The sequence below is a fragment of the Pteropus vampyrus genome, unplaced genomic scaffold (assembly GCF_000151845.1).
Source record: "Pteropus vampyrus isolate Shadow unplaced genomic scaffold, Pvam_2.0 Scaffold360, whole genome shotgun sequence".
Classification (NCBI taxonomy): Eukaryota; Metazoa; Chordata; class Mammalia; order Chiroptera; family Pteropodidae; genus Pteropus; species Pteropus vampyrus.
This window is the reverse complement of record NW_011889141.1, coordinates 519164-532821: the sequence shown is the minus strand read 5'-3', so window position 1 is coordinate 532821 and position 13658 is coordinate 519164. Positions and strand designations below refer to the sequence as shown.

At 41.8% G+C, this 13658-nt stretch overlaps 1 protein-coding gene across 1 annotated transcript; it reads right to left on the bottom strand.

Annotated features, from left to right (window-relative positions):
- Positions 1–3896: 3896 nt before the first annotated feature.
- Positions 3897–10899, bottom strand: LOC105305051 (putative oocyte-secreted protein 1 homolog). The gene is made up of 3 exons (XM_011379486.1): positions 10821–10899; positions 6442–6620; positions 3897–4034 (listed from the first exon to the last, which is right to left on the bottom strand). Exons 1-3 carry the CDS (start codon positions 10897–10899, stop codon positions 3897–3899), a joined length of 396 nt encoding a protein of 131 aa, XP_011377788.1.
- Between the last annotated feature and the right edge of the window lie 2759 nt (positions 10900–13658).

Sequence of the window (13658 nt, the reverse complement as noted above, 5' to 3'; positions counted from 1 at the left end):
CTTCTAGATGTGGGTATTTCTCTTGTGTGGCTTCTCCCCCCACCCACATGACCCCAACTGGTACTAGGAAAATAGGCAGGGCTCTGCAGGGGGTCTCTTCAAATGAGTTGCTGCTGTTGCATAGAAAGCACCTGAGCCTGATACTGTGGTCCCTGTTCCTATATGCGCACAGCCTGGGAGAGGCAATCAGAGTGATGGGTCAGAGGAAGTCTACACAAAGCGAAGCAGAACAAAACTTTTGAAGCCAGAGCAGCTTTTGTTACTTGCAGGCAACGTGATGGTCACAAGAAATGAGGATGCAGGCTCAAATGGCCAATTTCTCAATACCTAGGTGGGTTTACAGAGTGCTGGCCTCGCCCTGGGCAGACCGAGATCAAGGTTTCTGGTGCCCTCCCTGAGTAACTAAGCTGCTCATTGCGAAAATGACCACTATAGTTTCAGAGAGGGGTTTCCCTTACTTAAGTTCAGGTGAATTGGACATGCTAATTGGAAATATTGTTAGTGATAACTGAGCAGGGGTGAATAGGCGATCGAGAACTGCCGGTGCCACGACCACACTTTGAGAACCAGGTCTAAGTCACTGGCCAATGTGGGCGTGGGAAAAACTCTGTTCTATATCCAGGGACCCTATTTTACCCCTTCCACCAAGTTACACGCAAGAAAGTGACTGTGCTTGAATCATTACTATAGAGCATACAATTGTTATTCCTGACGGTAACATGGCTTCCAAGTGTTAAAAAGTGTTAACATCTTAACACAAGTAAAATCTGAAAAGGTATTGGTAGATGTGGTCATAGCTTCTGCTTTTCTATGCAGAAAGTCATTTAACACAGAATCTTTGGGACCAAGAATGGCAGGGTTGCTGACATTGCTTGTATCGGGAGGATGTGTCATAGCATGGCCAAGTGACCGATGGAGCAACACATGGATAGAGACAAAACCCAACCCACTGAACCTATATTACAGAATAATTTGGTCAGGGGATCTAAATAGATACCCTGTTCACTCATGTTTCTGAGCTCTCTGCTTCCAGTGGGTTTCAATTATATTCACTCTCTTCCAAGCAAGCCTACTGGCCATATTACTGCATCCAGCTGCACCAATTATCAACAACAGTTGAGTGTTAAATAGCTATGAAAATGATATTGGTAATAACCTTCCCCCAGCTCCCATTTTCCTGGGAACTCAGCCCAACAGCTTAGAACGGTAAATTAGAAATGCAATAAATACAGACATATAGAAAAATAGGTCAAGTTTTATTCATGAATGCGTGTCCACATTGACAGTTAAAAACACAAATGGCCTCTCCTCAAAGACATCATGAGGGGGATTACAATAGATTAAAATGAATTAAAATCATGTAAATATATAAAAATAAAATGCCACACAACGTCGTTAAAACGGGCTACTTCTGTCTTGCTCAATGTGCAAGGGCATGAGCTTCTAGAATTCATAGATGAAAGGGTGGGTGAAATTCACTAGAAGAGAGTAGTTGTGTGCTCCATAAAAAGGTGTCGACTGTAGAAAAACAAAGTTCATAAGTAGCTGATATCTGGTGTTTACGAAACCCAAGTTTCAGGGACATCGTTTAACAGAGGGTGAGGTCTCTCTTTGAGCTCATACCCATTGGAATGGAACCAGCTAAAAGACGTAAGGTCATCTTCGGGATATGATTTCCTTATAACTCCCAGACATGAACTATATCCCAGATGTCCTTGGGATAGCCCCGGTTTTAAGAATGGGGGTAAAAAAAGGAAAGCAAAATTCAAGGGAGTCTTGTACATGTTTGAAATTTTGTTTGAACGAGGTGCAGTGGGAAAACAGATGACTTAGTCAATATATTTCTCCCCAACCTTAACACATTTGGTCTCTTCCTGAAACATAAGAAAAATATCCTAAACTGGCAACCTCTGAAATTTTCCTTCTTCCATTACAGTCATTCGTTTTGGACTCAAGTATCCAGTTCTGAATTTAGGAAAGTAAAATCCTTACTGTCAATGAAAATAATACTAGGACGAAGAGAGCGTTATGGGACTGGTGGTTAAGGTCTTCTTCATATTCATACTAAGTACGGTATGATTCAAGTTCAAGGGAGAGAATTCAATATGACCCTACTTATATATCTCTACTACTAAATCATATGCCATTCAGACCTCAGTAGGAATTTAGACCTTACCTATTACTTACCTCAAATACTTTTTTTTTTTTTTTTGGTGATAAAATGCCTGATGGGGCACATTAAATGTTGGCTTTTGTAGGTATCCTTACCCAGTGTTCTCTGAAGTGGGTATAGCCACATCTCACACAGTGTCTGTCCTGTACCAAGAACCATTGTTGAGTAGATGGGGGTACATCGAGGTCACTGCTCAAATCAGTGCTGTTAGGTACTACAGAAGAGCTTCGAAAGAAAAAAAAAGATGGGATGGAATTAAAAAGTAGTATAAAGGCTTAAGACATCATTGTTGGGATCCAACTTTGGGCCTAGGTGTTACTGGTTATTTCTTTAACAGCTCTGAGTTTTTATTTTAAGAATCACACATTATCATCGTGTTGTTCCTGTGTAACTCTCAGTCTCTCACCAAGTCCTTCACTGCGAGATAATAAATTACGAACACAGAAACTGTTCTGTTTTTCTTAGTTTATTTCAAGGATATGTTCACAGCAATTTTTGCTTGAAAATAGTGATAGGTGTAAGGAAAGATCTTCCTAGAATCTCTTGAAGTTTATTAATAGGTTATCAAAGAGCTAATAGAGCCCCATTCCTGGTATTTGAAAGACAGCATCCGTCAGGTTGAAAGCTGAGAGACGAAAGTTTGCTAACCAGTACAGAAGGCAGAGCACAGTGATGTAAAGCAGGGCTTTTCAAGCCATTCTACGTAGAATTAAATCTAGGACTTTCGAGCTGTGGGAAGCTGGCAACTCCTGTGTTTGTGCCCTTTTCTCAAACATTAAATAGGGACAATATTAGAGACTAATGCATAGGGTTGATAATGATTAAAATGCCTAAAGTCCTTGTGAACAGTGGTTGGCACATAGTAAGTGTTCAATAAACAAAGTTATTGTTATTAGCAAGGGTCAAACAGCATTTTTTCCTCAAAAGCTGTTGCCCGAATCTGTGCTTAGCAAACTTTTAAATTTTTTCTTCTTAATTCGATTCCAGTTGGTGTATCAGAAATCATATCCTTTCTGCTTAAACTATAGAATTTTCTTTTTCTTAGTGAGATATTGGATACCATTTTCCTTTAATTCTTTTAAGTATCCAGAAAAGAAAGGTTGGTCCACTCCTCAGGTGAAGAAACTACGTAAGGAGTAGTTTTACCTTTTCTGGATCCTCTCCCTGAATTTTCCTCACGTGGACCAGGAAAGTATTAGCCAGTGGTAAATTTGGGAGAAGGAAATGATGATGGTTAGTTCAGCCTCACTGCAGGTATCTCTGTGGGGTCAGTCTGTCTGCAGAAGGCCACATTCTGGTCTGCTCTGCAGCCAGGAAGCCAGCTTACTACAAAGGGCTCTTTGCAGGGAAGGAGGAGACTTGGAATTTTCCAGGCTTTCTGTCTCCTGGGTCAACAAATTTATTTCAGGATGGACTTGTGGGAGTGTTCCTAGAGGCAGATCTAAAGCCTCATTTGTCAATTGGTTTTATTAAAAACAAAGCTATGTTCTAATCTACATATTCAGTATCCTATGATTGATTTATTAGTTAATTGATTTCAAATCCAGGAGGGGAAATGAATTATTTAACTTCCGGAACCTCAACTCTTCTGTGTGTCATGTGTTGGTGCTGTGACTTAGGGCTGCCAGTGTGTGCTCATAGTCTGTGGGAGAGCAGAGAGACAGAAGCAAGGGTCTCGAATTGAGAAGCAAGGTCCATTCCTGGCTTTGCACTTTTGTGTAACTCACTCATCCTGAGTTTTGACCTCTAAATTGTGAGTTGCTGTGACATTGGCAGACATGCTGTAAAGCTGGGAAGCTGTATATAAACAGTTCTGATTTTCAAGGTCTCTGGATAAATAGCGACAACTTTCAGCAACGCACTATTGGTATTTAAGGGAGGAGACAATGGATATTTTGGACTGACCTGGGAACTATACACTCCAAACGAAGTTCAGCAGAAATTAATTGATTCCTTGGTGTGTAGGTAAGCCAGGAGTGAATGACAGTTCCATCGACGAAAACCTGGTGGGAAAAGAGAGCTTTGAAATACGTGTTCACTTGTCACGACATATTTTAATGTATTCAAATAAAAACTTGGCCACGTTAGTGTCTCTAGAGATCAGGATATTCGCTCCAATTAATGTAATTAAAGTTCTTGCTGGCAAAGTGAGGCGCTTAGCTTCATCAGAAAACAGAAAAAAAGCACCTGGCATTTTGTTTTGAATAGAAGTGGCAAGTGAGTCGGTTGACCCTGAACATTTTATGTTAGACTCCTCAAGTTAAAATTCTAGGAAAGAAAAATTTTCACAGCTACTTAGGAGAAAAATTGTTCCATGAGAAGAAGATTTTGAAAAAGACAGTTACTGTAGTGTTTCGAAATACTTTATGTGATCTCTGAATCAAAACATGATATTTTTTCTTTAATCTGGTCTCTTGAAAACATTAGACCACTAGGAGGACAACTAATTAAGATGTTTGTACGTGTGCTAAGAACTGAGTTTTCCCAACGCAAAACATGTACTCCTCCCAGGGACATTTGGAATGTGTTTGGTGTCCCACAGATGACATGTAATTCCCATAATCAGATCATCCTGGCTTTACGTCTGTAACTATTTGCGTGTATTTTTACCTGTTTTAGCCTTTCATTGTTTAAACAATCATGATCACACTATATATTATGCATGTATATTCTTTTTCCTCACTTTGAGAGAGTCTTATGTTGTTAAATTGTTGTCTAAATTTATTAGCTATATAGTATCCTATAAGATGGATGAATAGTATATTTCCTGGGATCTAAATGATGTATATGGTTCAGGGATTCTAATCAAGGGATAAGAAGAAAAAAAAACAATAAAAAAATATGAAATGTCCTCTTCTGGACTGTATAGCAATAGAGTCAGAGTTTAGGCTGGTTTAGTTGTCACAATTCTGAGCTCCTTAGTGAGTCTGCTTAGAGCACCTACGTGGGAGAGAAGCCAAGTGTGGTGACTTAGGCTGGGGTTTCTCAACCTCGATACTACTGGCATTGTAGGTCAGGTCATTTTTTGTCGTGAGGGCTGTCTTGGGCCCTGTAAGGTGTCTAGCATCATCTCTAGCCTCTACTCACTAGATGCTAGTAGCACTCTGCACCCCTTGCTGAGTTTTGACAATTAAAATTGTCTCCAGACACTGCCAAATGTCCACTGGGCCACAAAATCATCCCTGCTTAATAACTACTGGTTTATGCCGTTGCCAAGGACTCTGGGAGTGACAGATGCTTTTAACCACTAAGAGTGTCTCAAATGCCTTTGGGTCTCTCCATGGCAGGTGTAGTGGGGAACATCGAAGTCACTGGCATCTCACTGTGGGGGGTTAAGGGCTGGTGTGATGGCATGTGGGGGACAAGCATAGACTGTGCTTTCAGACCACTATGCTTATGGGCCAGTCAAGAGGATCCATTGAAAGGACTTCATGCCAACATGTCCAAATTATCCCATGCCTGCGACTTTAAGGCCAGGTTCCCGGCAGAAAATATTTAGTCTCGTGTTTAAAGCCATGCCAATCGACATGAGATAAATTGAATATATTTATATGTACTTTCAATGTGATAGAAACCTTCTATAGCAAAACCTTCCCAGAGACTTCCTTATTCTGATGCTGATATAATATAGTTACATTTCAATAACCTTTTAGGAGATAGAGAAAGACAAGTAAAGTCTATTTCTCGTTCAAGACCCGCCCAGATCATTCTTTCCTCCAAACTCCCCCAGTAAATTTTCTTTAAACCATTGTTACACATTCTGTAGTTAGAGTTGCTAATCCCAGAGTCAAAATTAAAAACAAAACAAACCAAAGTCCTTATTAGAACAAGTGTCAACAAGCCAAGTTTCTGGCCCAGGCCCTGCTATAAATGTTATTAACTTCTCAAGTGTGGTGACAGCATAGGCCTTTGTCCCATAGTTCTTTAATCTGCATAAATGGTGATGACATCAGCCTCGTAGAATTATGAGGATTGGGAAATATGTGAAAATGCTTGACGATAGATCATGCTCTACATGTAATAGGTGTTCTACCCTAGTAGACCGTGAGCTTCATAACAGAAAGGTCTGTGAGTTTCTTATTTACACTCCATGTCCTACACATAATGGGTCGCTGGTGAATGAATGGAAACAGAAAATCTTCACGTCCTTTCTAGGTATCTGCTCAGTTTACGGTTCCAAGTAGCAACACCAGTAGCATACTATAATAAGAAAAAGTGCAAAGCCACAACTTTATAGATGGTACCGGGTAAACAATCATTTCTCTTACCTGTGTTGCAATTCCACAGAGACTAAGGGGATAATCAAAGTCAAGTTCATCTGGTCGCACTCGAATTGCCTGACAGCCAGTCCCCAGCAGTAATTCATCAGGGCCTACTAATTCATCTTGATAAAATAGTGCTCTTTTAGCTATAGCACGAAAATTAAGACGGCTGCATTCCACCAACACTGCGAAAAGAGGCAAAGAGAAGAAAATCAGTAAGTCTTTCAAGGAACAGCTCGAAGAAGGTTGAGCAGCATTAGGTATCATGAAGGAAGACCATCTTCAACTAAAAGAAATGAAGCTTAGAGACTTGTGTAAAAAAACTTTCCCTTTACAGACCTACGCCCCTCTTTTGACCTCCCTCAAACGGTCCCCTTTCCTCCTTGGTGCTCCCCAAATGGCCAGAATCGATTTGCATAGCACTCAGAATTTTTACCCAAGAAAGAACTGTAGAAGCTCCTTGAGCCTCTTCATTTGCTGGAGGAGCAGGGGCCCAGGTCTTTACGAGGGCACCCATACTAAGTGCTGAGTTCCCTAGTACCTGGTATCCTTGGAAAGCTTAAACTCTGAAAACGGATCCTGTGTTTTAACTTTTTGCCCATGGCTGTGTGCCGCGGAAGTGCAGTAAATGTGGTGAGAACTGATAGTGAGCTGGGACTCAAAACCACGCTTGGGTCCGTTTTCTTCGAATGACATTACCTGAGAGAGTAGACTGACCTGGACTTCTGAGGTTTAGAGTCACCTCTCCAATTAGCTACTAGAGATCCAAGAGGATACTTGAAACAGCCCTCTCAAAAGGTCCATGTGCTCTACAGAAGCCCTGATATTAATCCAATTTGTTCTCTCTGTGTCTCCGCCAATATCACCACAGTTCATCCAACTCCCGAGCCAAGAGATGCTAGGATTTACTCCCAATTCCTTCCTTTCCTTCATACCTGTATTCAGTCTACCACTGAATCTCCTCACTGTTACCCTGGCCCGAACCACCACCCGTCTCTCCTGGACTTGCTCAGTGGCCTGGTTAAAAAGCACGCTGCTTCCACAGCTGCAAATGTAAAGATTATTTCACCAGCCCGGATATAACTCTAATTGCTTCTCATGGCAATTAGTATAAAATCTAAAATCTTCCTGGCCTATAACACCTTCATTGCCCTGGCCCCCAAATCTCTTGTTCCCTACCCTTCCTTGATTCAAAAGCACTAACCCAGTAGGTATCAACTTATCAGGCCCAATGCTCTAATATTACAATAAGCAATTTTAATGCCTTCTTTATTGGTCCTAAAAAAAATTCATAGATAACCTATTGACACATATTTCTTTAAAAAGTTACTGTAATTCACTAATTATAATATTTTAAGAAATAAAAGGAAAGCAGTGTATATAATAAAGTGAAATGTATATCAGTGAGTAGATACTGAGGTAGACCTTACAAGTCCTCTGACACATCAGAGCCATCACGTAGGAGACTGCTGCTAATACAGATATAGATGTTTCAAATACCAGAGTAGGCTTTCGTTGACACTGCTGAGATTTTTCCAGAATGATGAACAAGCCGATAAAGTTCCAAGCAAAACAATGTGTTGTTTTTCCTCGGAAAAAAATACGCTTTGTCTATATGAAGGGGAAATTATATATATTCAGATAATTATGAACAGGTTTGCATCTATATAGGAGAATGGGGCAATATTTGAAATTCATGTGGGGCACTTCTTTGTCGTACGGGAGTGTACCTTGAATCGCAGGAGGTTTACTGTACCTTCTTTACCTCCACTCTGGTTCAGAATAAAGCAGCATAAATTTCCAAAATGCCCAGGGAGCTATAGCTGTTTGTTTTAATGGCCACTCTCTAGCCACACCGATCTCCCAAGGTTGTCACCCTCCTTCCAGTTCTTTATAGGTGGATGCTTTTCCTCTGGATTTTTGCCTTGATGTTGCTGCTTTCATGTCCTAGTTCAATGTCACCTTCTCAGAAGACCTAGACAAGTATCTTATTCAAGTGGTTTTTCTTCTGTTTTCCATAGTTATTCCCATTTCGCAGCACCCTATTTATTCCTACGATCACCCTGATAATCTGGAATTATCGGTTAGCTTCTTGTTTGTAGTCTTTCTCCCCAATTGCAACACGGGCTCCATAAAGGCAGAAACTCTTTACTGCCAGCAACAGTCAGGCACGTGGCAGGTAAATAGATGAGAGAAAATGCTAAATGGAAGCTGAACACACTGATACCATCTGTCCTAAATGCTGGGAGGAGAGAAACAGAAGTATAAAATGGACCTACTTTCAGGAAAAGAGAAAAGATCGCGATTAGATTTTAGACGTGTGTGAGGGTCTTGAAGTATTATGGTGCTGTAATAGTAACAGAAGTAACCCAAATAAAGCTGCCTGATCGTGAGGTTACTAGGGCGAGCTTCATTGTTAAGGGTGAACTTAGGGTATAGAAACTGCTCTCATTGTCAGCTCTAAAGCATAAGGGACACTTGACAAGAAGCCCTAACAGCTTTATATGTCCCCTCCCCACCCTTTTTTGTCACCAAGTATAGTCCACTACTGGGGAAAAAAAAAATCCCACTTTTTAAATTCCATTGTTTAAAACTTTGAGGGTGATTTATATTTATAAAGCACCTGCAGATTCATTTTTTACTTGAACCATCATATTTTTATTATTATTTCAGTTTGAACTTCCTAATATCCTTGGGAAATTGAATAAGCCTTCTCTGCATTTGATAGACGAAGTAAATAGGGACTCAAAGACTTCTGGTGGTCAAGTCTCTTATCTACTAAGGGGTCACCTCAGCAGTCTAGCACGGTCAGGCTAGGGTTCCACCACGTCGGACACCTTGTTATGAGGGGCTACTTGTCTAGAATTGATTCTATCTTCCACGCTCCTTCATCCGTCTGAAATGGTTTTGCTAATGATGATGGCAGTGTGTGTAGCGGGGGATGGGCATCAGACAAGGCTTTGACATAAAACTTACAGGGTGGCTGAGACCTTAAGTCAACCCAGATGCAGCAGACACCCAGCACACCATGCGTATCTCCATCACCGCTCCCCGGTCTCCTGATTAGGGCTTCCGCTGTGACTAAGAAAACGATCGAAGTCCTTAACAGGAATTGCTAGGCCCTGCTCCACCTAGTGCCTGCCTCAGAAGAAAACCATGCCCTGGCCCTTGGGATCTGGACCCTGAGGGCTGGGCCAGATGGGGTGGGGGGCAGAAACTGTGTTGCTCACTGTGGGGTGCCAGCACAATGGGGGTCGTCCTCGTCTATGTTTTTTCCTACCTGCCTCGCTACTGAGTCCTGATGCTGCTATCACAAACCCAATATTCCGTTCCTAGCTTTAACACAATGTCTACATTTTCCTCAGCCCTCCAATCACCACTGTGACAGTATATTAATCTAAGGCTTGCTTTTAGAGAATGCTCTGTGCAGAGGGAGCGGTCTTCTTGCTGACACCCCGCCTCCCACCACCTCAAAATCCTCCACTGCCCTTTCTACCCCTGTATCTCCTCAAATCACGTTTTTCCAACCTCTCTGTATTCCATTCACACTGACCCTATTTCAGCAGCCTGGACACAGATCACCACCTCTGAAATAGAAGTATCTTGCACAACTTTTTTTTTTTTTTTAACTTAAGACAAAAAAGCAGAGTGTTCCCTGCACCCCAACACCCAAACCCACCCCTTAGTAAAGACAATGCCATTTCCTGAGGTTCTACCTCAACTATAACCTCTCCAAGAAATCCCGTCCCCCCCGGCGCCGCCCTCCGAACTCCATCAGCTCCATTTGCTGCCTGCATTCGTAATCCATCTTTCTTTTCCTTCGGAGCATTTAGGACAGTCTTTATGGCCAGCTGACGGCCAGTCTGTGCTTCGCTCCGGGGGCCTCAGTGAAGCACTGGAGTTTTTCAGGAGTTTGGTCAGAGTCGTATCTTAAGAAAGTTCATGAGATGATGTTCTGGAAGGGGGAGAGGAAATGAGAGACGGGAGACCAGTTAAGAATGTGTGATTAGAAGTTCAGGCGTGACATGGCGGAAGAACCGATGAGGGAACAGCAAAGGGAGGAGAGGGTCGTGTGAAACAGTGAATGGTCCAGGGATGACTTTGTGGGAGATGCCAGTAGCTGACAAGTAGGGAAAAGGGGGGAAGAAAGAGGAGAGACTAATTCCGAGAACTTACAGAGAAAATAACTCGAGTGCATACTCCTTCGCTCATTCAGCAGTCCTGGCTGGACCCAACGGGGAGATAAAGCATGGGGGCTGTGAGAGTTATCGAGTTTCTAACTTCTAGGAGGAGCAATCAAGTCCAAGCACCCAGAAGCCCCTTGACTCAGGGTCATTGAGAAACTACCCCTCCAAAGGATCATCAGTCAGGGTCCACTCTTATACCTCGCTTTTGCCCAGAACACATCCAAATCAAGGAAACGAACAGAAGCAGTGGTCCTTCTAATTCCACGAAGGCCTTCATTATGCTAGATCTTGGGCTAAGAGCTCCTCAGGCAACAGGAAGATGAGAGGATCTGGGAAACCTGAGTGTTTTTATACCCCATACCACACTCAGATGTATTTAATTAACCCAGTTCAGAGAAGAGAAGGAAAGAAAGCCTTCAAACACATTTCTGGCTCCAGCTCTTAAAGTCTGACCCTTTCTTGATCACTTGGGTATAGAAAACCATAGCGTCCTATAAAGCGAACCCAACAAAGCGCTGTGTATTGCCCATAAAATGATCTTTTCTAAGGCCTTTGGAGATTTTGAATAGATGTCATTCATGGGCCAATTTTTGACACCATATGGGGTGATTTAAGGATCACAAAACTCTGATTTGAAGATAAACTTCATTGCCCACAGTTGGAGCCATTTTTTTCTGGTCTATGGTATGTTTCTTTTTTTGTTTTGCTTTATTAAAAAACAATTTATTTGGGTGCTAGTAGGGGCTGCGCCAGTGGCTACAGGATTTGCCCAATTTTATCAACCCGCGAAGGAGAAGCCAACAGAGCCAGGAAGTCTAACCTTAACTGCTTCCGCATTTTGTAAAAAAAAATCAATCTTGACAGAGTCCCCTTCCCTTGAGTGATTTCTTAATGTCCTTCTCAGAGGTCAGACAGTCTAATTCATGGTCTATGGGTGTTCACTGTACTATGCTTTCAATTCTTCTGCAGCTTTGCAACTCTTCCCAAAAAGTGGTTGGGGAAAATGTTATAGCATAGGCTCACAGATATCCCCACGGATCCCTGGGAGACTTGGTTCTTTGGACACCGTTTACCTGCCCTCTTCATTTGATCAGAACCTGCTATTTCCAGTAATAAAATGATGGAGGGAGGGGGGAAGCTCTCCGGAAGCTCTATTAAGGGATGATTAAACTGCACCGAGTGAGGAGTCATTGCATGGCAAGGCTAACTACTGGATTTTTGTTCCCTTAATGGGTTTTGACTTCGTCAGGGAGAGAAGGTCTCTGTGCTAAGAAGTTTCCTCCTTCTTATTTCTTTGATTTGGTCTGCTTCGGGCCCACTATCTGGTATGAACAAGAGAGAATATAGAAGAGTGGTTGTGATTTAAAATGGTGCGATGGCCTTTTAAAAAAAATTGTGTAAATAGTTTCTTTTATGGCTTTCTGGAAGGGGCTATACCCTCGCTGTAAACTGGTACCTTAGCAGATTCATGATTTTATCATTGTATGGACACCATCTTGATTTTTCCTTATGACTCCCTGATAAGCCGATCCCAATATTTATTTTCATGTTTTATGAACATGTCAGAAGGGGCTAGGTTCTCCTTTGTCATTGTCCTTTTCCTAACACTTATATGCATGCTCGTCGTAGGACATAGGTGACTGAATTCAACCCAACTGGGTTAGTCGCTTAGATGAGGGAGATTTCTGGGCTTCAGAACTGAGAAGACGTGGGCTTTCTTGGCTCTGACTTCAAAATGAACAGTAAAGAGAATAGACAGCTGTATTTGACTGGATTCTCATGGCTTTGCCTCCACACTCAGGCTCTATACAGGTGGGAATTCCTCTGCCATCTATTGGCAGAATTGCCTTGGGTGAGATGCTTGAGGTTTCTGTGCCTAAGACAAACCATCTGTTCACATCCAGTGAGGCTGGAGTAAGATAATACATTTAAAGCATCTGACAGTGCCAATCACATCGAACACCCTCAGGAGTAAGTTGTTTCCATCATTTTCTTCATCTATTTGAAAAGGGAACTTTAGTTTGGTCCAGTATGCCCATCTGCTAATATTGGGTTTAATATTGATGCATCTCCTTCACTGTTATGTTAAAGTGTTTTAATTCTGCAAAGAACATCAAATGAATGTGTTTAAGATGCTCTTTTGTCCTAGGAACCTATAGAGATTATGCCATTGACTTTGCTAAAACCAGCGTTACGGCATCATTCTCCAGGCTTTCGCATCATCTTGATTGATTACAATCGAAAGCTAAGGGCTTTCTCCTTCTGATAATCCTCAGAGCTACATAATTGTGGAAACCCTCTAACAAATCTTATATCATGTGTGCTCATTTTCCAATTATAGTATGTCACATTTGCGTTCGTTTGATATTTTTCTCATATTAGAGTTTTAATTGCTCTGTTATGTGACCCTTTCCCCCCGGCCCCCAGGAGATAGATTAACTTCTTCATTATTATTCCATGAGACCTAAGTCAAGTCCTAGGTGGTTAGAGTTGGATGAGCAATTGTGGTAGAGAGAAAAAAAAAGGATGTCCACATCCAAATCCGCGAACCTACGAATCTGTTACCTTATAAGGCAAAAGAGACTCTGCAGATGTGATTAAGAATCTTGAGATGGGAGGGTTACTTTGGATTATCTTGGTGGATCTAATGTTATCAAGAGGTGGAAGAGAGTTCATAAGAGGAAGGGAGAAGGGTCAGAGTCAGAGAAGGAGCTGGGACGATGGAAGCAAAGATTGGAGTGATGTGGCCACAAAGGAGGGGCTGCAAGCCAAGGAATGCAGACGGCCTTTAGAAGCTGGAAAAATCAAGGACACAAATTCTCTTTATCTGAAACAGAATCCAAAGCCTATTCCTTCGTGTTCAGCCAGAATTCAATAATTGAATTTTATGTAGCGAAACTTTGCTCTCCATGATTTTGGCAACTTTTCCCTTAAACCATAGGAGTGATAAACCATTGATAAATGGTTGTGAGATTTATGAGGTGAAAAACAGAATGAGGTTTTGAGAAAACCATGAACATGTAGAGAATTCAATTC

What these genes read in the sequence shown, in the direction of transcription:
- LOC105305051 (XM_011379486.1), bottom strand. Translation starts at nt 10,899, where the DNA reads ATGAAGGCCTTCGTGGAATTAGAAGGACCACTGCTTCTGTTCGTTTCC. An exon ending in GTGTTCTGGGCAAAAGCGAG is followed by an intron (nt 6,621 to 10,820) that starts GTATAAGAGTGG and finishes CTCTTTTCGCAG; the next exon opens with TGTTGGTGGAATGCAGCCGT. An exon ending in TCTGTGGAATTGCAACACAG is followed by an intron (nt 4,035 to 6,441) that starts GTAAGAGAAATG and finishes AAATACCAATAG; the next exon opens with TGCGTTGCTGAAAGTTGTCG.